Source organism: Rhamphochromis longiceps, linkage group LG7, assembly GCF_057381845.1.
Source record: "Rhamphochromis longiceps isolate RC_006_pf linkage group LG7, R_longiceps_female_GT1.1, whole genome shotgun sequence".
NCBI classification, from domain to species: Eukaryota; Metazoa; Chordata; class Actinopteri; order Cichliformes; family Cichlidae; genus Rhamphochromis; species Rhamphochromis longiceps.
In genome coordinates, this window is record NC_140563.1 from 63730634 (window position 1) to 63755817 (window position 25184).

At 39.2% G+C, this 25184-nt stretch overlaps 1 protein-coding gene across 1 annotated transcript; it reads left to right on the forward strand.

Moving 5' to 3' along the window:
* The first annotated feature begins 3362 nt into the window (after positions 1-3362).
* On the forward strand, positions 3363-24997 carry ogdhb (oxoglutarate dehydrogenase b). The gene is made up of 23 exons (XM_085414789.1): positions 3363-3539; positions 4716-5114; positions 6709-6897; positions 9057-9150; positions 11443-11558; positions 11770-11924; positions 12056-12202; positions 15534-15624; positions 16484-16663; positions 16758-16886; positions 17219-17398; positions 18267-18419; positions 18984-19086; positions 19299-19427; positions 19525-19675; positions 19877-20004; positions 20185-20363; positions 20783-20854; positions 21549-21674; positions 21756-21828; positions 21908-22071; positions 22363-22517; positions 24048-24997. Exons 2-23 carry the CDS (start codon positions 4881-4883, stop codon positions 24142-24144), a joined length of 3045 nt encoding a protein of 1014 aa, XP_085270915.1. The 5' UTR covers positions 3363-3539; positions 4716-4880; the 3' UTR covers positions 24145-24997.
* Positions 24998-25184: the final 187 nt, after the last annotated feature.

The window sequence follows — 25184 nt, forward strand, 5'->3', positions numbered from 1 at the left end:
AGGCTCCTCAGCGTATCCCACTTGTTACTATGTGGGCCACTGAAGAAGGCCTCGTCAGCGTATCCCGTTTCTATGTGGATCACTGAGAAAGGCATAACACAGTCTTATAAAATAAAAGACGAGTGCCTACCTTCGTCAGGATCCCACTTCTGACACCAAAATTGAAGGAAACGGTTTCCAGGGCCTAATCCGTGGATCGACTTCCTTCGAGGCGTGGACGTCTATCAGCAGAGAATGTACCTTCACCTATCAGCAGAGAATGTCCCTTAGTCTGTAACACAGTCAAATATATTCTCAAGTAATATTCAAGCATGCCATTCAGCGTGTTAGTACGATCTCGGGAGCAGCTTGGGAGAACAAGAAAACAGAGACTGCTTTAGATTGTCTTCCCAAAGTGACTCAACTTTATTCACAAGTACAACAGTTTATATAGAGGGTAAAATTCATGAGACAGCAGATTTATCAGTTTAAACCAGTACAGACCAAGATAAGGCAGCGTCTTCCTGCCCTTGGGTGAAGAAGCATCCTTTGTGTAGTTTATCAGTTCAGCTACAATTGTGATTATCTCAGCGACATATTTTCAAGGCACAAAACAAAGAGTTCTTACATTAGTGAAATCTGAAACAAACCATTTGGCCTTCAACAGGCGTCTCCTAAAAGATTAAGAAACTAATGTAGCTGAGGGAGTGATCTCTGTGGTATTTCAACCTTGTACCAGCCTGTGATTCTCACACATCAATTCTTGGGTCAAAGAGAAAAATAACTAAAACAAAGGGGCCTTATTGAATGACAGAGTTTTCCTGTATAATGTCACTATAAAACAATATCCAGTAAATGCTACCATGGTACTAAAATACCTAACAACCAGGGACCAACAGAGGGAGCACAAACCCAGAACCCAGTGTCTAAAATCCCAAACACAAACCATCCCAAAACAGCCATGAATAATAATGAAAGTAATAACAATAAGGGACACAAACACAAAGTCACTCAGTCATGGCCGCAGGACCATGACAGTTAAGTTCCCTAATTTGGTTGCTTTTGTAAATTGGAGCTAAATAAATAAATCAAATTGAAATATATTAAATTTAGGGAGATAAAACTCACCTTTTGCAAATACCTTAATGTCACGGATTATAGTGAAATACAGTAGAAACATATTTAAAATTGCAGTAAAAAAAAAGTAGTAATTCACTAGCTGGGATCACATGCTTGTGAAAACCTACAAAAATGTTAGGTTTGCTAACATTTTTGTTGTTAATGGCAGATGGCTTGAGCATAAATTGAGGCTGTGGTTTGGGGACGGCCTCAGAGGGGACTGGTGCCAGTTCCTGGGTCAGGCAGATCCCCATAAGAAGTGAATTATTTGAAAAAGGGAGAGAGGGTGGGTACGAATCTAAGAGGAGACAATAGCGACCTCATTGTACAGGATACAGTAACCATCGCAGTGGCAGACATCGAGGTAAGTTTTTCAATATATAACTGGTTAGGGGTGAGGGGAGGAAGACACGATAAAAGACACACTGTGGAAGAAAACCAGAGTTTTAGAAGGATTTTAAATTCAAGAATGAAAAAAAGCTAATATGATGTCTCTTTCTAGTACTCTTGCACCAGCATCATTATGATTATTATGATTATTATTATTATTATTATTAGTAGTAGTAGTAGTAGTAGTATTTGCAATGTTGCAATGCTGGTTCTGAGAGATTGATCTTGGAGGCTGCTGTTCTCTGCTCTTAGGTACACCAGCATTGATATTGTGTGATGCCTGTTTTCCTCAATGCTCTTCTAGCATTGCTCAATTTCAGCTCAGGATCTGCCCTTGTATTGTTATTCACTTGTAGCTGAAAGCACACCTTGGGATCTTTGCATGGATCTTTGGAAAACAGGCCATTTCTCCTCTTGGCTTCTGCTATGGAAATCTTGTTGCACTTTCTTATTCATCCAGGACCAGGTTTTTCAACCTGAAAAACAAGAAAAAGACTAGCACACCATAAAAAACAACAACAATAACAAAAAATAAAAAATAAAACATCACAAACAGCAGTACAGAACCAGGAACATGTGATCTGTCAGCCTGAAAAGAGATAGAGACACACATGCACACACAAAAAATGATATTCCCAGCATCCATGGGATAGTACCAAGAAACTGATAAAAGTCATGTTTAATTAAAGACTAGATAAGGAGAATATATTTGCGATTTTTAAGGCTTTGTCGTTTTATTTAGTATTTTGTTTTCTTTACAAAAAAAATTGAGGTGTGAAATGTTCATGTGTTATGCCCGGATTTGATTGTTAATGACGTCCATTGTTTTAAAGTACAGAGCCAAACAAGGCAAGAATTCTTCAGAGAAGAGGCAGTCAGCTGTCTGCAGTAGCTTCAGCAAGGCTGAAGAGCGATGATTTTTTATTAAAGGAAAGTTTAAAGGGCAAAACTTCTGTTATGTTTGCAATTCGTTTAATTAAATATTTAATTAAATAAAGCTTTCATGAAATGTAAAACATTTTCTGGCAGTGGTGTAAATGCATTTATTCTATTTTGAATGCAGAGTGGTATTACTATGTTAATTATTTGTGCTGTGAGATCCAAGTTTACATAATGAAGTGGCTGAAAATCTGTGTCACCACCACCTGAAGTATATGTGTGAATGTCTTTCTTGTCTCCTCTGTGTCTGCCTTTAGTGTTGCAAATACTTCATTAGCATCATGAATTAAGCTGTGTTGCCAAAACACCAATTACATGAATACATATTAACATCAAAGTCAGTGGTGCAGAGGTATCGGAGCCTGTCTGAGAACAAATTAATAAGCTGAGGGATAAAATGCTTTTTTACTTAAGGTCTGCTTTGAAGTACTTTGATTATATACTGTGAGCCATATGAATTAACCATCTCAGATTTTAATACAGGTATATTTTTCTTCATGAAACAAGATGCGATAATTAGAAATTCTGCTTTTTTTACCAACCAGACTGACAACATTGTGACTCAAACGGTGATAGTATCAGCCTTCTACACCAACACATAACTTTTAACACCTCTTTTTTCTTAGAGTTATAGTCATCTCTTGAGTGTTTGTATGTGTACTCGTGCGGTTTTCATCAGTAATGAAATTTACTGTAATCAGAAAAATATATATTTCTATGTAATAAAAAAAACACCACAAAAAATGTTTTGGTTTTATTTAAATGTGACTACATTCGAGATGTAGTTATCCATTCATTACATCTCTGCCCACATTAGGCGCATTTTAAACATGCATATCATTTGAGTTGAACAGACAAAACTAACCCTGCGTTCAGCAAGGCCGAGAACACCAGAGAACGAAAACGTTTTCTTTGTTGCTTGCTTAAACAAGTATTTGTAAAGAGTTCACTATCAGGACGCTTTTCAGCACCAGGAACGAGACAGCGCTCGCGCGCGACACACACGCGCGCGCACAGACTTTAGTCTACGACAGGACCAATGACTTTCACTCATTTACAACACGGGAGGCTCCGGGGAAGGCGTCAAAAGCACCTACGAGACGGTGGAAAAGGTAACAAACTCGATACAAATGAAGTGTTATCCTAAAAGCTTTATTTAACGGGAAACTTTACTTTGAACCTGATTAATGCTTCATAGTGATAGTACGGTTTTTGAAGTGTTCTTGCTTTGTGTTTGGGATTGTATTTACTGAATGCAGATTTTAAGGTTACGAGGCTTGTTGTCTGTGTTTAGGCTTTATGCCTCCCTCAGTGAACTTAATTTTACTTTTTTTCCTGGAAAGACCCGTTAGATGTGTTGTTAACCCGCGCCAGTGTTATTTTTCTGTGTTTTCGTAACTAAATTCCCCTGTGTTGTCTTACTGCTTAACTTGTGCTCACAGAAACATTCAATTAGATTGCCATAAAATGCTAAAAAGTAATGACTAGGAATACACCAAAAGCCATACATTCTCTTTTTCAGTAAAATCTGCTAAAGATTAAAGTCCAGGTTTTAGGAACTACTAAGGTGTCTTTAAAAGTGAAAGCTATTATTTTTGACATGCTTTGTTGCTTGCTGAAATAAACTGCAACATTTTGCAGCCGTTAGCGTTAGGCCTACATTTAATAGGGGTATGTGCATATAGTGTGTGAATAGTGTCCCTATATTGTATAACATAATACTGAAAACCATAACTAAATCTAAGGCTTGAATATAATAGCTAAATGCTGAGTCTTAAACCTTATAACTAAGTCATAGGCCGTATAAACATGGGGCACATCTTGCCTCTAGAGATCCCCCCTAAACCTGCATTTTTCATTAATGGTGAGCAGGGGCCTGGTTGCAAAAGTACTTCTTGTTGTTCACCTTTTAAATATTGACCAAGATTTAGGGGTAAGGAAATCACAAATTGTTAGCCACTTTTCTGTGCTTGTTAGCAACCCTCTGCTTCTTTAGCATGTAATGGTAGTCTTGGACTCCTTCCCCAGTCTTTTCTGAAATAATTGAGGCCTTAGTCCATATGCTGCCTATGGTACATATCACATTTTCAGAATTTTTAAGTAATCTCTGCAGCTACATATGGCAAAATGCATACCTGAATTTACAACTAGCACTTCATTCACATACAAGTACTGAGAAACTGAATAAAAATTTTTTTGGCCCTACCTTGTGTTTTTCCACTAAAATATATTTAATATTAGCCTTATTGGGTTTGCTCAATTACAAAATCTATATTTGGAATCTGCAGGATCCATTGGACAGTTGAGAGAAGAAAAGGGGCAGTGTCTGCAGATAAGCCAATCTCTCCATTTCAGCAAGCCAGATGGATTTGAAGACGGGCAGCTGCTGATTAGCCTGGAGGATCTCCTTGTCCAGGAGAGTGGTCCTGCAGAACTGTGACTCATCTGCTGCTATGCACCGCTTAAGGACTACGGTTGTAAGGCTTTGGCCTTTAACGGCTGTACAAATGGCCCAGAGCCTATCAAAGCCTGTACCGTTGGCAGTTAAACAGGGCTTAAGGACATCTCAGCCCGCAAGGCACCTGAACACACCTCTAGCTAGTGAACCCTTTCTTAATGGCACTAGCTCTAACTATGTGGAGGAGATGTACTACACATGGCTGGAGAATCCAAAGAGTGTACACAAGGTACAGATGAATTTAATTCTGTGTTTGATGTCGTTGTCATTTCTGCAATTATATATGTTTAAAATATGAAACTGCATGTAAAACCAACCAAGTGTCTTGGTCGGCAGAGATGACCTAATACATAACAGTGAAAAATAACTCCACCTCCATCAGTTACAGACAGGTATTAGGTTGCCTGGCATGGGACCAAAGTATGATGGTGATTAACCCATAACTGAAAAGGTGACTATGACACAGTGTTTAAATTTGTATAAAGGAGCAGAAATTTATGATGAAATTTAAAAAGATAAACAGAAACAGATTTTGAAAATAAATTGGGATGTTGGTGGTGGCTGGAGGGGAGGTCGAAAAATGGAAAATAATAATAAATAAGTACATAAATAACGACCACTAAATACACATGTAAAGAAAGAAAGTTGACAATTTTACTAAAACTTGAAAATACAAAATTTTCACACATGATCGTCAAGACACAAAATTGTCCACACCTGTACTTCTTGACATGTTGCACAGTGACAATCCACTGAAGACACATTATTAGTGGAAATCCTGGAATTTAGGTGATGGAGCTGCCTGAATAGAGTGTAAAGGATACATGACACACTCAGTGTAAATGCAATAGACAACTACCTGCACTATTCTCACTTAGGCTATTCTCACTTAGACATCACACAGAGTGTGCACTATGACACCAGTCTACATGATGAAATGCAAAAAACTGTAGTTCCTGGAGTGGCAACTTGAAGTTGCCTGCATAAATTAGTCAGTTCACATAGAATTCCATGGTTAAGTGGCCAGCCGAACATTAAAAATGTTTATTGTCCAGTCCAGAAAACAATTTTGGTGTCTATTGATAGTTTCCCCCGTTATAAAAACTGCACAGTCTGAGATTTTGTTTTATAACTCATCTTGTCAGTTGAAAGTCAAGTGTGATGTAGTTGTAGCCAATAGCTGGCTCCTAGGCCTTACTGCATCTAATTTGGTCCTGCAGTAAGGTACAGATTATCCAGAAGTTTGTGCTTCCATTGAGGTGAGTACAGTTGTAGTTACTTAACACTAATAAGCAGATATGTGTGGGTGGAGCCATAGTTTCTCAACTTGTTTGGTAGACATGGTACCGTACCCTTGCTTTCCTCTCTGACTCTCCTCCAAAATAAAAGTATAGCAGCAACCAAAATGCTTACATTGATAAATTAAAATGTGGATTCCCTTAGTCAGCCTGGGAGAATCACTGTACGCTTTGCACTAAGTACATGGTGAAAAGCTCGTAATGTAATGACTCACACTAAATTGCAAGAAGTAGTCACTCTCCTGCCCTCACACGGATATTAACTTGGGGTACAATTCATTCTTAATCTCTACAGGAGTGTGAGTAAACTGCCTTCAAAAAGTTATGTGTTTTCATTTTACCTACACTGATTTTTGTAAATCTTGCCTCATTGCCAGTTATGGCAAATGCTCCCGATAACAGTGACTTGACTTGAGTCTTGCTTAGTAATCACTGTTTAACCTAACTACGTTGGTGACAGGCTATTAATTCATGTGACTAGTTAGCATATTGCTGAGTAAACTGTCTCTTTCTTTCTCTATGCAGTCCTGGGATGTGTTTTTCTGTAATGCCAGTGCTGGGGCTCCGCCTGGTGCAGCCTATCAGGGCCCACCACACCTCAGTAGGACTTCAGAAAGACTGTCGAGTGCCCAGGCACTGGTGGGGACTCAACCCAGTGTGGAGAAGCTGGTGGAGGATCATCTAGCCGTACACTCACTTATTCGAGCATACCAGGTTAACTGCAACCACACAGAAAATGTTTTGTCTCTCATTATTGTAGAGTTAGGGTTTTTTTTTTTCATTTTAGTTTCTGGAAGTGACACAGACTGTGTTACAAAATGCAAAGATAGTAAAACCCACTTCACATATATCATCAGTTCTCTGCTATAATCTGCAGTGAAATGATAAGGAAGCAAAATTAAAGTAAGCCTTTTCAGTTTATTCATAAAGGAAAAAACAAAAGATTAACAACTTTCAGTCTGGTGTTTTACTCTGACACGGTACACTAAAAGTAATTCTACTTTAGTTCCTTTTGCCATTAACTACTGCACAATATTTTCTTTAGTAGATTGTGGAAAGTGCGAGGCAGGTGTTCAATGCCATGGTCAATAATTAAGTTGCTGTTTATAAAACCTTACTCTAAAAAATTCAAGGTGAACGTGAAAACTGACCAAGAGCAGCTATCACCACCAAATGAGGAATAAATGGTATTTGATTTTTCAAAAATTTAGATGACTGATTGTGGACATAATTTCAGCCTTACATCCCGAATTGGCAATGTTGTGACCTCAGATTCATCTGTAAATTGAATGCTTAGTTTCCATTATTAAGAACCCTCAAATAGTCCAAGACTACACCAATGCATTATGCATTATTGGACCATTGTTCATGCAAGTCTGAGTTGATAATGGGATATAAAGAGACAGTTTCTGCCTTTGGAAATTGTGTTAGAAACTCATCAGAATGGGGAGCTGTTGTGTTTTAAAATGACACAAACGTACGTACAGGACCTGTGTACGTTTGTGTCAATATTTTTAAAGGTGCTATTGGCATGATATTCTTACCAGATGTCAATAATAATCCATCCAGTCCACACATACAAATAAAAGAAACCATAGACCCATAAACTGTGTATTAGTGAGAAATGACACAAGGAAAAGTATTGAACTGAAATATATTTACTACTTGAAAATGTTCCCTCTAAGCCTGAAGGGAAAAAGAGGGAACAAACACATGTAAGGGAAGCTCTTAAAACATGTGGTTATCCTAAATGGGTTTTCATCAAGTCAGCAAAAATGCACAGAAAAGAAGACACCAACTAGGGAGGATCAGAAAGACAAACGCAACAATATTGTCATCCCCTATGTAGCAGGTTTTTCAGAGAAACTCAGGAGAATCATCTCCAAGCACGACATCCCAGTGTACTTCAGACCCAGCCACACACTCAGACAAAAACGGGTTCATCCCAAAGACAAACTCCTAAACACAAGCTTAACAACATATTATATGCTGTACAGTGTAGTGAGGTTTGCTCAGACCTCTACATCAGAGAGACCAAACAGCCAAAAACACATGGCACAGCACAGAAGAGCCACCTCGATGGGACAAGACTTGGGTGTTCATCTGCATCTAAAGGACAGGTCACTCTTTTGAGGACACCAATGTTCACATCGTGAAAGAAGCCATCTATGTCCACTGTGAGCGACCATCTTTGAACAGAGGCCAACTGCCATGAACAACTGAACAACTGCCATCTATAATCCATTGTTGAGATCCCTTCCCAGACGCCTTAACGCCCACTCACATTCTGGGCCATTTCACCTGAGGAAATCACATGATAGGGTTTCACAGTGGGTTCACCCGAAGCTTTGGCTGATTGTGACCTACACCCGTTTTTACACCTTAGTCTGTGTGATTAGGTAGAGGATCAATAAGGGGTCCATGACCCTCTTGGGGGACTCTAGGGCTTAAAATCTGGGACTCTCCACCAGTTGATCTTAGAACTGAAGAAGAATCTCGGATGAGACGTAAAACATCTTCAAGAAACGTTCTAATTATTGATTCATTTCCGCTGGTGTCATGACTTTCCATGCCTTTTTGCACCTCCCTTTCTTCATGTGTTCAGTACTTTTTGTCTGTGTCTTTTCAATTTACAGTATTATTAATGTTTTATTTATAAACAGATTTATTTATGTAGTTATTTATGTTAAGAATAAAAATAATTAATAAATAAATGGGGAAGAATACACATAGAAATACAAAAAAAAAAATCTGTGAATGAAATAGCTGACATATAACCATTATAATTCCAATTTTCCCAGTGCACCAAAAACAGTAATGGACACTTTCAGTATCAATAATCGATGCATTGAGCCATATTCCCTTCTGTGTAGGTAAGAGGGCATCACATAGCCACGCTGGATCCCCTGGACATCAGTTGTGTAGACTTTGACGATGCCCCCTGTACTATTGGTTTCCAGAACGTCGGTGAGAACAATAATCCTGTTGCATGTTTATTCATTTTCTCTTTTTTCCGCTGGCTTTTCTTTTCCTGTTATTTTTATACTTTGATCCTTTTTGTCATGATATATTTGATACCTTTAATTGTCCCACTGCTCTTTTATCACTGATCCACTCCTTATGTACCTTCACCGACCCATTTACCCTTTCAGTTTTCTTTATCAATGTGACAACCCTGCTTTCTTATCTTTTAGCCTCCCTCCTCTTTTATTTACTATCACAGGCCCACGCTTTGTGTGTGTGTGTGTCTGTCAGAGAAAAAACATGAGTGTCAGTGCATGTGCATTTGCCATAAAACATACTTCTTTGATATTATAACTAACTATAACTAATAATAACTGTCTTGCAGCAAGTCACCCATGAAAGAAGGTGTGCTTGTTGGCTCCTGACAACCTTTGCTCAGTGGCCAATGAGGTCAAGCAGGACTTTTACAGGCTTATCTAAGTGTGCTTCAATAAAATGTTACTATGATTAGATTACAGGCAGAAACTACTTGATTATGTTACATCATCAAAGAAAACAAGGCTAGGTTTTTATGTGCGAGGTAGTTCAGAAAGGCAGAAAAGTCTAAAGATCTCCTATGTAACACGCTGACTGGGATGTATTGAATTAATAATCCCCCATGATAAGCAGAGTACTCTGTACTAATTTGCTGACAGAGATGCACAAAAAGACATAGATACAACAAGTTGCCCTGCCCCTTGTCTATCTAGTTTTGTCTTATCACGGTTTGGTGTGACGAGGACATTGCATGCTTAGATAAACACAAGCCACTCTGACGTCTTAGACCGTGTCTCTTCACTACATTGGCGCACCATTTGACCAGTAAACTTAACCTACCTTCAGCTTTAAGTACATTGCTTCTCATTATGTGTGGTTTCTGTGACTATAGATTGGAGCTTTAAAAAAGAAGGAGGGAAAAAAAGCATTAAAAAAATAACAGAGTTATGTATTTATGACAGGTTATCTGTTTCTTTCCAGGCAAGTTATTAGGAAATTACAGACCCATAAAACCAAGCTAAATGAAAAGTTAATATTACATAATGACCATGGTTCAGGAGTTTAAACCATGGATGCTGATATTAAGGGGTGATTTGCCTGACCTTGTTTGGCGAGTTAATTCAGAGCCTCGGGGTTTTGAGAAAGAAAGCTCTGTCATTTTGAGAATGTAATCAGCTGAGATTTGATGCTGCAGCTGCTGTAAAAGAGCTTTGGCCCCTGATGAATTAAAGGATAGAAAGAGAGATTTGAGATTTTAAGCTAAAATGTTCCTTAAAGGAAGACTTGACCAGTTTAATCCACAAAGATCAAACTGCTTTCGCTGCTTGTGAGATTATGTCAAGAGAACTGCATAATGGGAAATAATGGAATCATCTTGTGTTCAGGTCAGGTTGTAAGGACATATGATATGTCAGTCATTTTTAAATCAAATCAAATCCCTGTACAGCTCAATGCAAATATTATAGACAGGGGTTTAAGTTCATATGGATTCACACAGGGTAAAGATAAAAATCTTTGCAAAACTTACTTAAGCATTTTTCAGTCAAAGAAAAATTATTATAGCCACTTAATAAAAAAGATTGCAAACCATTGATGTTTCTTTGTGAATGAATTTAATTCATTTTGTTATAATAGTCAAAATGCCAGAGATAAAAAGCAATTTAAAGGCGTGAAAAGTGGCTTTACCCTGAACCTTTGAGTTAGGCAATTCAAAATGCTGTGTACTTTATAAGACATAAGATGTAAAGAAAACCCACATACATACAAAATTGATAGAACAAAGTGAAACAATTAAAAAATTACCCAAACTAATAAGATCACTAAAAGTTATGTGTAGCTGTTGTTTAACTAACAACTCTTCATGCAGAGTCTTCTACCTTAGTGTTTTAGCTGTCGCATTGTTGGTCTTTTGAAGCCAAAAGTGTTACATTTGGGCCAGAGGGTGGAAGGCTTGGTTAGGAAGCTGCGTTTACAAACTGTACAGATGCATCTTCTACATACACAGTTCTAAGTAACAGGCTAATAACAATTTCACTCACCTAAACTGGAATACTATATCTTGGATGGGCTGTATTGTTAAAATGTCAGAAACACTAACACGATACATACGTTTTCTGTCGACTGTACCATTGTTTGTCTGCCTCATTTTTCTATTCTAGAAGTTGCCATTTGGTTTTGTCCTATCAATTTCACAGCCTACATATATTGTGCGATGATGGGCTGAAAGAAAGATTTTTTATTTCATTGTTTACACTGCAGGCATTTATGGGCTGGCTGAAAGTGACTTAGATAAGGTGTTCCGGCTTCCCACTACCACCTTCATTGGTGGGAATGAAAGTGCTCTGCCTCTCAGAGAGATCATATACCGCCTTGAGGTAAGGATCATATATATAAATGCTTATTTTTTAAACACAGAATGTGATGATCCAACTTGTTTGATTTCCAATGTCTTTGTGGTATAGATACCCATATAGATGCTGATTTAGATACCCATATATCAGCAGATACACACAGCCAAGAAAAGTTGTAACAGGAACCTCTTTTTTATCCAAACTAATACAAACGTAACTTTTTTTTGTCTCTTAGAGAGCTTACTGTCAACACATCGGTGTAGAGTTTATGTTTATTAATGACATGGAACAGTGCCAATGGATCAGACAGAAGTTTGAGACTCCAGGAGTCATGCAGTGCACTCTGGAGGAGAAGAGGACCCTACTGGCCAGAATGATCCAGTCAACCAGGTGTGTCTGTGGTGCTTCACTTTCTTAGTACGCCTCAACAAATAACTAAAAGTTTAAAAGGCCTTTCTCAGTCTGATGGAAGTGTAAAGTTCCGAGCCACAGTGTGAAACACCACAACCAACTTTTTGCAGGTTTGAGGAATTTCTCCAAAGGAAGTGGTCTTCAGAGAAGCGCTTTGGCCTGGAAGGTTGTGAGTCGCTCATTCCAGCCCTGAAGACCATCATTGACAAGTCCAGTCAGAGTGGAGTGGAGAGTGTAATCATGGGAATGCCACACAGGTGCCATGGCTATGAATTTTACCTTTTGCATATCGATGACCAGCAAATTCAGTTCTAATTCAATTCAATTTTATTTATGTAGCAAAAAATCACAAAAACAGCTGCCTCAAGGCACTTTATATTGTAAGATAAAGACCCAACAGTAATAGAGATGAACTAGAGAAAACCCCAACGATCAGATGACCCTCTATGAGTAAACATGTTGGCAACAGTGATAGGGAAAAACTTCCTTTTAACAGGAAGAAATCTCTTCCTATTGCAGGGTAACTAAGGGAAGATCCAGCCCAAATTTTATGCTGTGTTAAAAAGGAAAGTTTTAAGCCTAAAAGTAGAGAGGGTGTCTGTCGCCCAAGTCCAAACTCTGAGCTTATTCCACAGAAGAGAGCCCTGAAAGCTCAAGGCTCTGCCTCCCATTCTACTTTTGAGTACCCAAGGAATCACAAATAAACCAGCAGTCTGAGAGCAAAGTGCTCTTTTAGGGTGATACAGTACTAAAGCAGAGATTTGCAAAGGTGTGCCAATATAAAACTCTGAGGCCTTTTTTGTTGGAGATGGTGTTAGAAGTATAGGAGGGGTAGAAGATGGGCAACAACAAAATTCCAGTGCAATACCTCTAAAATGCAGTAAGGTGGAAGTGTTGCAAGTTCCTCTTCTAAATTCTTGCAGGGTCTGGTTCTGAGTTCCTTGAGGGTTTGATTGATCTTGTTTTTTAGTGTGGGTAATCTAGACTCTTGGGGTAATCAGGACTGTGCAACACCAGGCAGAACACATTCCCTCTTAGGCAGAACGGAAAGAAAGGAAACACACACGCAAAGAAAGCTCTTAAATGCACAAGAAAGAAGGTCAGAAATCAACCAGGGAGAAACAGAATAACAAATGGAACAGCATTGTCATCCCTGCTGAAGCAGGTTTATCAGAGAAATTCAGATAATTTTTCCAAGCACTCCAGACCCAGTCACACCCTCAGATAAAAAGAAAAGGCTTGTTCATCCCATGGATAACGCTCCCCTACATACATAGGTCAGAGTGGTTTTACAAGTAAAATACCCAACAATGCAGTGGTGTAAAGCACACAACCTGTTCACTGAAGTGACGAATCAAGCTTCTCCATCTGGCAATCCAATGGATAAGCGTGGTTTTGTCAGTTGCCAAGAGAACAAAATTTGCCAGACTGCATTGTTCCAAGTGTAAAGTTTCATGGAGGAAGGTTGTTTTTTTGTTTTTTTTTGGCGGGCTCGGCCACTTCCAGTAAATGGAAATCTTAATGCTTCAGCATACTAAGATATTTTGTACAATTTCATGCTTTGTGGGAATAGTTTGAAGGTGCCCCCTTCCTGCTTCAAAATGACTCCATACCACTGGGCAAAGTAAGTTCCATAAAGACATGGAGAGCGGGTTTGGTGCGGAAGAACTTTGGTGGGGACTGGCCTGCACAGAGTACTGACCTTAACTTAATAGAACACCTTTGGAATGAATGCAAACCAGGCCTTTTCGTGCACAGTCAGTGTCTGACCTTAAAAAATATAGTGTGACTGCAAAGGGTGGGTAGACATCATATTAAACCCTGTGGATTAAGGTCTGTGAAGGTTCTCAGTCATCCAGGTCATTGTAGTCAAAGGAGCTTGCAAAGAAAAGCGTCTGGACTTCTTTAAGTTGCTTGAAGACGTTTCACCTCTCATCCGAGAAGCTTCTTCAGTTCTAAGGTCAAATGGTGGAGAGTCCCAGATATAAACCTAGTGGGAGTAACCCCCCACAGAGGGACAAAAGGACCCCCTGATGATCCTCTAATCGCCTGAGCCAAGGTGTGAAACTGGGTGTGGGTCCCAATCAGCCAGAGTTTCGGGTGTGTTCATTGTGAAACCTGGCCCCACCTTATCATGCGAATTCCTGAGGTCAGATGGCCCAGGATGTGAGTGGGCGTTAAGGCGTCTGGGAAGGGATCTCAAAACTGGATTATAGATGGCAGAGAGTTGGTGTCGTAAACCCCCGCCTCTGTTCAAAGATGGTCGCTCACAGTGGACATAGATGGCTTCTTTCACTCCTCTTTCAAACCATCTGTCCTCTCTGTCCAAAATGTGAACATTGGCATCCTCGAAAGAGTGTCCTTTATCCTTAAGATGCAGATGGACTGCTGAGTCTTGTCCTGTGGAGGTGGCTCTTCTGTGTTGTGCCATGCGCTTGTGAAGTGGCTGTTTGGTCTGTCCAATGTAGAGGTCTGGGCATTCCTCGCTGCACTGTACAGCATACACCACATTGTTAAGACTGTGTTTTGGCGTTTTGTCTTTCGGGTGAACCATCGGGCCATCTGACCTCAGGAATTCGCATGATAAGGTGGGGCCAGGTTTCACAATGAACTCACCCGAAACTCTGGCTGATTGGGACCCACACCCAGTTTCACACCTTGGCTCAGGCGATTAGAGGATCATCAGGGGGTCCTTTTGTCCCTCTGTGGGGGGTTACTCCCACTAGGTTTATATCTGGGACTCTCCACCATTTGACCTTAGAACTGAAGAAGCTTCTCGGATGAGAGGTGAAACGTCTTCAAGCAACTTAAAGAAGTCCAGACGCTTTTCTTTGCAAGCTCCTTTGACCTGTGGATTAAGAATATGATTTCACTCAAGTTCATAAAGTTGTGAAGGCAGACAAGCAAATACTTTTGGCAATGTTGTGTAACTCGACAGTTAGCAGCTTGCAGCTACCTACATCATAGTTCTTTCAGCAGGTGTTAAACGCAGAGTACAAGGATGTAGTGTACCATGTCCACATATTGAGAAAGAAAGGCCCCATGCACCAACACCAGAGCTGAACTAAAACTGTCTACAAGCTTCTGAAATTTTTTTCATCCTCAGCAGTTTACACAAATGATCCCCACTCTTACTGGTTGGTATTGTCTTTTGGTCATACTGGGCAAGTTCAAGTACAAAATGACCAGACTGACCACAAAAAAGACAGCTTCAACTTGGTTCTCAGCTGCTATTCCTCAGGTGCTAGTATAGCCTGACTGAGCTGCATTGGCCCCTCAGAATGGCGAACAGAGGAGCTTTAAGTGCTGTACTGGAAGTGGAAGGCAGGGAGAACCAAAGGGCAGAATCGGGACGGGAACTACAGCCAGAGGAAGGCTGAGACTTGTCGTTCCATTCCTTGTTTTGTTCATATAGGTGATTGTCTACACTAATAGTAAGAGCCACAAATTCATTTAAACTCTTCAGCTCATCACTGGTAGCCAATTCAAACCTGTTGCATCTCTGTTAGGAATGTGCAGAAATGTGTTACAAAGGTAGAGTTACTGTATCTTTATTGAAGTGTTTTTATTCCTCTTATGTGTCTTCAGAGGCAGACTGAATGTGCTGGCAAATGTGATCCGGAAGGAGCTGGAGCAAATCTTTTGTCAGTTTGACTCTAAGTTAGAGGCTGCGGATGAGGTTTGAACATTATTTAGTTAGATTTAGTCAAGAGCAATGAAACAGATTTACACAAAAAATATAACTATGACAGTGCTTGTGTTAATGATAACAACTGATGTTTGGAAAATGTGTTTAGGCACATGAATAACTTTAAAAATGATTGACACTCTTTAGCTGAGAAAGCCTCTTTTTTCCAACCAGAAGGTATCAATAGTAACTATGATGGGGTCCAGTTAAAAGTGGGGTACAAATTAGTAGTGCTCCCCATCTGTCACACAGAGACAGCAAAGAGGTGGTACTAACTAAACCCAGAGGTGAGAGGTGAACGATAGCTGTTATTAAGAAAATGTTATGTAATCAAAATCAAACAAAAGTGGAATCAAATCAAATCAAAACCTGAGAAAAAAAACAAAGTAAGACACCCGTTCAGCTTTTCAGCAGTTCTCATTCACTGCAATTATGGCTTACACAAGTACGTTGGTTAGGTTAGCTGTTAAGAACAAGCTAAAAAGCCAATGTCAGTATGCCATGCAATTATTAAAATATGTGACCTGCCACATGTATTTAACTCTAGCATATTAATTCAACTGTAGACTGATGGCTGCAGAATGCAGAGGTATATCTAAAAGGGGAACATGCAGTGGCACAGCACCTTCCTAAAATATAAATTTATTACATTAAGTGCGATATTACTATGTTTTTATAGATCAATAAAAGTAGCAGATTATTATGTTGGGTTATTAAATTCAGGTTAACATTAGCTCCACCTGCAATATTAAAATTGTGTAGGCCGTCTATTGAATAGCACATGTGCACATATGTTATTAATAAAAATAAATAAAGATGAAAGGTTCAGCATCTGACTTTGTGCTCTCAGGGTTCTGGCGATGTGAAATATCACTTGGGGATGTATCACAGGAGGATGAACCGGGTCAGTGACAAGTACATGACATTGTCTCTCGTGGCAAACCCCTCCCACTTGGAGGCCGTTGATCCAGTGGTGCAGGGAAAGACCAAAGCTGAGCAGTTCTACTGTGGGGACACTGAGGGAAAGAGAGTATGTTGAATTTTTTTCTTTACCATATAAACAGAAGACAATGTCTCCGTGGATGTTTTCCAATATGTTTGCATTTTGGTGAATCATTTTGCAGGTGATGTCTATTCTCCTTCATGGCGATGCTGCATTTGCAGGTCAGGGTATAGTGTATGAGACATTCCACCTGTCTGACCTGCCATCCTACACCACACATGGTACAATACACGTGGTGGTCAACAACCAGGTATGGACTGTTCGATTCAGTTTGTTACGTTTAAAATTCTTTCAGCAGTTATCAAGTTTATGGTATGGACAGGTATTTCAACAAATAGATCACTTAATGGTTATAATAATAATAATGGTTTTGTAACTGAATTAGTTTTCCCCAGATAAAACTAGGCTTCTGGAGTATGGATTATTGAATATACACTAAAAGTACTTTTGAATTGACCATAATACTGTGTATTTAACACTGCGTGTGAATTGCTAGAATTGCAGTTCCAGTAGTTAAAATGAGCACAGTGTCATAACTGTAACTGGTTTTAATATACATGTGTGTTACTCTTGCCCACATAGATTGGTTTTACGACAGACCCCAGGGTGGCTCGTTCATCTCCGTACCCAACCGATGTAGCTCGAGTGGTCAATGCACCCATCTTTCACGTTAACGCAGATAATCCAGAGGCTGTGATGTATGTGTGCAAAGTTGCAGCTGAATGGAGGAACACATTCCATAAAGATGTCGTTGTAGACCTGGTAAAAATGCTCGTTATTATAACTTTTTGTTAACCACCAAGTAAAATGACCCTGACTGAAACTGCTGTTATTTAAGAAAAAATACTTTGAAAACAGGAAACACTTTTACTAACTATAACCCGAAATAATGAAAGTAAATCTGTGAACAAAGCATAAAGTAGGAGTAAGCATGTTTCCAACATCTAAAAAGGGCATTAAGCCCCATCTGACCTTAGAAACATGACGGTTTAATTCAATTCAGTCCAATTTTTGATTAATCCAATAAAGGATCATTTGTTAGAAGCAGTCTAGAAAAACACAGACACACACACACACACACAAATGAACTAAATCAAGGTAAAAACTTTAAAAGTGAGGAGTTTAGAATAATGGGTAGTAGTAGTTTACAGTCAGGTGAAGCATGATGATACCCTAATGGCAACAAAAAATAGAATAGAATAGAATAGAATAGAATAGAATAGAATAGCCCTTTATTATCATTGTACATGTACAATGAAATTGTGGAGAATGAAATATTCATTCTCAGGGTGCGTTCAGAAAAGGCTAGAATACCTGTTGCTATCTCAAGGATTAGTTGGTTGCTAAAAGAAGCTACGTCTATTTGCTTCACTTATCTTCCAGTTATCTTAGACTTTAACAATACTGTGTGGATGTGAAATGAGCCAGTAGAAGAAAAAATAATAGAGTCAAAAGACTAATTAAAATGATAGATGGTGGGATCAGCTGTTGTCATTTAAATGGACTGTCACTTTACTGCACTGTGCCAACAAGTGTGCCAGTCAGTACTGACATACTAAATTTTCATACAGCATACAGGGTCAAATAGGTGATCAGAAAAACAAACATAAACATTTGCCTCTTCACTCAGGTGTGTTACAGACGGAACGGACATAATGAGATAGATGAGCCCATGTTCACACAGCCGCTGATGTACAAGCGCATCAAGAAGCAGAAAGGAGTCCTGCAGAAATTTGTTGAAAAACTCATTGATGAAGGAGTCGTCACAACTCAAGAATATGAGGTAAAGCTGCCTGCACACCTGTGCTGTAGATGGTTATGAAGCATGCAAATTGTAGACAAAGACACAATATAACTTCTTCTGACCTCCAAGTGGATTTGATTTTTGGCTGCAGTTTTAAACTCTATCACACATTTAGCTTGAGCTTACTCAGTCCGAAGATGATGATCATTGTCAGGATTTTATACCAAATGAAAAAGCTCAGCTAATTCTTTGAGACTGATCAAGTAACACACAGATTTCTCATGTGGACAGCTGTCACTGACAGTCAACTCCAGTCTATATGACGTAATGGACCTTCTCAGCAGGTTGAGTGTTAAAGTGTGAATTTTAGAGAGCCATTCAAGAGAGCTAACCTCAAGTTTTCTGAAAATCTTGTGAATGCTAAAACTCGAGAAGGAAGTCACTTAGGATTTTGTAATTACCATAGGTGTGTCTACTAGGAGGCTGCCACCAGTATTTTACTTATACTGTTGCTATCAGTTACTAGATTAAAAATCACAATGAAGATAAAAAGAAAGACTAAATTTTCTCATTAGATGCCCAACTTGCATTGATCTCTTGCAGGAGGAAGTAGCCAGTTATGACAAAATCTGTGAGGAAGCTTATACTCGCTCCAAAGATGAAAAGATCCTACACATCAAGCACTGGCTAGATTCACCCTGGCCCGGTATGACTACATGTTGTTAATGAAGCTAAACCATTTCTGTGTGTTGTTTTTTTAACTCCCTATTTTGTCAAGAAATTAACATCAAACACAATAAATTAAGACAGAATACAATGAATACAACTGAATACACAGAATATTTTTGAATCTTGGGCAAGAAGGGCATCCCATGCATGCCTCTTGCTTTTAATGCTTTTGTGTGTCTGTGTATTTAGGCTTTTTCACACTGGAGGGTCAGCCTAGAAGTATGACCTGTCCTTCGACTGGCATCAGCAAGCAAGCGCTCAGCCACATTGGCAACATTGCTGCATCTGTCCCAGTGCAGGATTTTGCTATACATGGAGGTGCCCTCACGTCTCTTGTGACAAAAATGAAGATCCACTGAATGTACTTTCAAGCTGTTTTAGACCTGGATTTTCTGCATTGGTGTTCATGTTGTAGGGTTGAGTCGTATCCTAAAGGGACGTGCAAATATGGTGAGCCAGCGACTGTGTGACTGGGCTCTAGGGGAGTATATGGCCTTTGGCTCTCTGCTCAAGGAGGGAATCCATGTGCGTCTCAGTGGTCAGGATGTGGAGAGGGGCACGTTCAGGTAAGAAATAGATGTACTATCTATGTACATATTTATGTAGCCAACTTCCTAAGAATAAAATATCAAGAGGTGATTGCATCTAAATCTCTTTGACCTGTGCTTGTATTAATTTCTTCACCTGCATCTTATCTCTGAATTTAAAAAAAAAAAAAAGGACAAACTCAGTCATACCACTCATTTTTTTCTGGTTATATTTCACAGCCATCGACACCATGTTCTTCATGACCAAAATACTGACAAAAGGATGTGCATCCCAATGAATTATATCTCCCCTGATCAAGCTCCTTACACTGTGTGTAACAGCTCTCTATCTGAATATGCAGTGCTGGGTAGGTAACATAAACACAATAAAGTACCAAAATCTGGTGCGTTTTGCATGATTCTTTGCCTACCTCTCTGTCTCCCACAGTACCTGAAGTACAGTATTTCACAGTTGAAGTGTCACTTTTCAATTTGCTGGCATGTTTCAACATCAAGGCTTCCGTTTCATTCTTCTCTCCCATGTGCAGGTTTTGAATTAGGCTTTGCTATGGCCAGTCCCAATGCACTGGTTCTATGGGAGGCCCAGTTTGGAGACTTTCACAATACAGCCCAGTGCATCATCGATCAGTTTATCAGCTCGGGACAGGCCAAGTGGGTCAGACAGAATGGCATAGTGTTGTTGCTTCCTCATGGCATGGAGGGAATGGTAAGAATTTAATCTACCACATTCCACATGTATCTCAATTTGATTTGTCTCACCATCAGAGTTTGGGATTGCATTACCACCTTATAATGCAACGCCTGCCTTGTATCGATGTCTTCTTGATTTTACGAATTGTTATATTTTTAATACTATTCTATGGGCTTGCACTGTCAGAGCACAAATCACTTATGTCTCTGTGTAAAACTGTGGGGTACTGTGTTGTACTGGAACAAAATGTTTATTCTGTCCATGGTAGTAAAATTATTTTGATGCAAATGAAAGGACATATATGGATACATAGTGCCTTATGTGTTACTAATAAACTTGAGATCTGCAATATCACATATAAACAAACCTTAAATACACTACAGGAAAGAAAACTGCATCACATTTGTATTGCTTCCATTTCCTTTTCATCACAGGGTCCAGAGCACTCATCTGCACGCCCTGAAAGATTTCTACAGATGTGCAATGATGACCCAGATGTATTCCCTGTGAGTTTGTGTCAGAATGTCATTAAGGAATCATAGTCTGTCAAGTAAATGATTTTCAAGTCTGAAAAGAGAAGGAATTTCAGAAGTTAAATCAGCATTCTTTTTAATGGCCAGCAGGGGGAACTCTACAGCCAAAAACAATCTGTATCTAGGGAATCTATGACCTAAGTAAACATACAACATTATCTTCATTTTGTGCATTTTGAGCATGCTTTAGTGTAAGCCTGTGTCATGGTTGATATGTTTCTCAGTTATATCAGTCCTTAATCAGCCCATCTGGTTTTAAAAAACTTAGTTCAGCTAGAGGCTTCAACAGCAAAAACAATGGGTGGCATCACAGTAACTACGTATGTTAAGGACAGAGTGGAACATGCAGTGCAGGTTGGATTCGTATTTTGCCACAATTAAAAATATCTTTCTGTTTTTCTTTGGACTCATTAGTAATTTTCCGTCCTCTTCTGTCTTTGTCAGAGTCATATTTTTTATTTGATTAATTTACCTTAGTACCTAAAAAAATTAAATAATTGGAACAAATAATTCTGTTCTTTTGAATTTTTGAATTAAATAATTGTATTGTGTACATTTTGTCATCAGGTTGACTAAACTTTTCTTATCTTTTTTAATCTTCCACGTAAAATTTTGTATGTTGTATTGTAATTTCTGTTTGTTTTTTTACTTCATTGTATGTTGGCAGAAACTGTCTGAAGACTTTGCCATGCATCAGCTTTATGACTGTAACTGGATTGTTGTGAACTGCTCTACTCCTGCAAACTACTTCCACGTTCTCCGCAGACAGATCCTGCTGCCTTTCAGGAAGCCCGTAAGACATATATACCAAAACATGCAAGATAAGAGTCAATTGAAATTATGAACATGTTCTATGCTCTGTCTTTAATCGCAGCTCATAGTACTAACTCCAAAGTCGCTGTTGCGCCACCCTGAGGTTAAGTCCAGCTTTGATGATATGCTTCCAGGTGAGTACAGATCAAAAGAGTGCAAAAGAACTTTTAAAATATTTGGTTATTTTCTGTTTTTATGAATTCTGTCATGCAGGCACACATTTCAGGCGTCTAATCCCAGATAATGGGCATACAGCCACCAACCCTGAGAAGGTGAAGAGACTAATTTTCTGCACCGGCAAGATTTACTATGAACTGACCCGGGAACGCAAGAACAGAGGCATGGACGAAGCTATTGCTGTTGTACGCATCGAGCAGGTAATCAGTGTTTTGGTAAAACTGTTGTGTAAGTCTGTAAAAAGCTGAAACTGAATCTGAGACTGTGGAGTGACTCGTTTAGTCTAATGTCAAGGCAATTTCACACTTCACATACTTCACTGCTGTACAGGTAAAACAATGGTGGCATGGCCTTATAGTGTGCAGTATTTGTCTGCCTTAAGTCAATCACAGCACCTTGTTAGGCAACACCGCACAGACTTCCACACCAAAAGTAGCAGAAACTTGAGTGTTCATTCCAACCACATTGTGGCATCTTTCTTTTTTTGGCAGCTGTCACCATTCCCCTTTGATCTGGTGAAAGAAGAGGCTGATCACTATCCAAATGCAGATTTGGTTTGGTGTCAAGAAGAGCACAAAAACCAAGGCTACTATGACTATGTCATGACCCGCATCAGCACCACCATCGGTCACACACGCCCCATCTGGTAAGTTTGACTTTAGCTGACTGTACACCTGAAGACAGGGCAGTATACCAGTCCATTTACCAATATGTTCACTATTGTTCGTCTCCACATGTCTAAACCACCATGCTTGTCTCACTAACTATGTCTTTAAACCCTCAATCTAAACTGTCCCTCTGATATATCTAATCGAGTCCATTCTGGTCTTTTTGGTTGTCCCAAACCATACATCATAACAGGTCTTACTAGTCTTGTAAAACTTCCCTTTCATTTGTGCTGCCATTCTTCTGTCACATATCATACCTGATTTATCGCCCCTCTGATATAATCATTTCTAATCCTGTTCAACTCTGCCTTTTGTTTTTGTTTTTTTAGTGCCACCCAACTATAAAACTTAGCAGGTCTGTCTGCCATCTATTAAACATTTCCTTTCATTCTTACTGCTATCCTTCTGTCATACATCACCCCTGACACTTGCCTCCACTCACTGCACCCCATGTGCACTCCTATCTTCACCAGTCTTTCTTTGGATGGTTTACCCCAGATATTTAAACTCATCCACCTTCACTGTTACACTTGTCTCTTTCTAATTCACACACATGTATTCTTCATGTACCTTCTTCTCCCCAGTGCATACCTCTGCAGACCCTCGTTTCCCTGATGCCTACTTTCACTACAGGCTATAATGTCAAACATCATAGTAGACACAGCCTGACCTCATCTGTCAACCTGTCCAAGACCAATACAAAAAGGAAGGCGCTCAGTGCCAATCCCTGATGTAATCTCAGTCCCACCATGAACCCATCTGCATCTTCTACCACACACCTCACCACTGTCTTGCATGTCCTGCACTTGCCTCACATATTTCTCTGCTATTCCTGACTTTGTAGTACAGTATCACATTTCCTCTTGGCACTTATATGCTTTATCTAGTGCTACAAAGACACCGTGCAACTCCTTCTGACCTTCACTCTTTTGTAGCACACTGCTGCTCACTGATAGTCACCTGTCTTTGTCTTCATGGTCATCAGTTTTTATTTATTTGCACATTTATCGAATGCTTTAAAAAAAAAAAACATTCACACACACTATCATTATACTTGGGCACATGGACAGGAGGATCCAGGGTTTGATCCCCTGACATTTTGACTGGTAAATGGATCACCCTACCACCTAAGCTACAGCCATCCTGCAGGACACATTGAATTGCATCATGAGCAGTGATATTATAGTAAACAGGAGTGAGAACTCATACATCATTTAGAGGCCATGTCAGTACACAAACACACAGCAGACGTTTAATGTTGTGACTTTTAAATGTTGAATAAACTCACAGCCTCATTCCACTGTTCTTCACTCATATTTTGTGTTTAATTTACTCCCAAAAAGAGGAAAAGGCATCTGTAAACAAAAAAGAAAGACCTGTAAACCAGGTTAAAGGTGATTGTTATTGGCAGTATTGTTCTTTTTTTTTTAATGTGTGTGTGTGTGTGTGTGTGTGTGTGTGTGTGTGTGTGTGTGTGTGTGTGTGTGTGTGTGTGTGTGTGTGTGTAGCTATGCTGGTCGCGAGGCTGCAGCAGCTCCAGCCACTGGAAACAAGCACACTCACAAGATGGAGCTGCAATATTTGCTGGACACAGCACTGAACTGAATCTACATTGATACTAAGGGCTGATGATCTCCCACCACTCTGGGATCTAGCCTATCTGCAGAGCTTCAGAAAATCCAGACCGGCTTCACCATTTTCCAGAAATTTTACATCATTGTGTTTTTACTTCAGTATTTTTACAGATTAGAATTGTAAACAGATGTAATCTCAAAACACACAATGACTTTTAACACTATTACCAACTATTACAATCTCATGTTTACAGTGAAGGACGCCACTAGAGAAAACTCTGATGATATGCCTGTAATCCATCTGTGAATTTAGACAAATTACAGTTTTAAGACTGTAATATTTTATTTTTCTTATATTCAGTCAGATAATTAATCCAGATCAAATCTTCAAATAATATTATTGATGTGTGGTATACTGTTTTGGGTCAAACAATCAGAAACATTCCCCAAAAGTTGATTCTGTTCATCTGGACCTAGTGTTTTCAGTGGGAGATGCATTTCCTTCGGTGGTGCTAGTTTCAGTCATTATGCAAATGTACTGTTTATAAAATTGGGGAAACCTGCAGTCAGCTGAGACTGAAGAAGTCACTTGACGAAATGTTTCTCCCACCAAAAACGCTTCGTCCAGATGAACAGAATCAACCTTTGGAGAATTACAAAATCAGAAACATTAATGATGTTCATATTTTAAGGAAGAAAACGAGGATAGTTCTTTTCTGGCATTTTAGCACACTTTGCTCCAGAGTGGCTCCAACAGATTTTAGAAACAACATCACAGGTCTGTGGTCCAGAAAAGTGCAGTCCTAAGTATAAAGAACTAACTTGTATTTTTATTATTATTATACACATTCTGTTTTCATTGATCTTGGCAAATAAAGCTTTTTGAATAGTCCTGCTTTTGCTCTTCAATATTTCACAAATATATAATTTACAATTTTGCACTTTTTCTTTTATACATGTAATCAAGAAGCTGCAGAGAAGTCAGTCACCATTGTAACCAAAGATCTTCTAAATACTCAAGATCTCCCAATCATGCTCACGAGAAAGCCCCGAATAGAATTTGTAGATTAA

Coding starts and splice junctions, on each gene's coding strand:
- ogdhb (XM_085414789.1), top strand. CDS start 4,881: ATGCACCGCTTAAGGACTACGGTTGTAAGGCTTTGGCCTTTAACGGCT. Junction 12,203..15,533: donor ATCATGGGAATGCCACACAG/GTGCCATGGCTA, acceptor ATGTGTCTTCAG/AGGCAGACTGAATGTGCTGG. Junction 22,072..22,362: donor CTGTTGTACGCATCGAGCAG/GTAATCAGTGTT, acceptor TTTTTTTGGCAG/CTGTCACCATTCCCCTTTGA.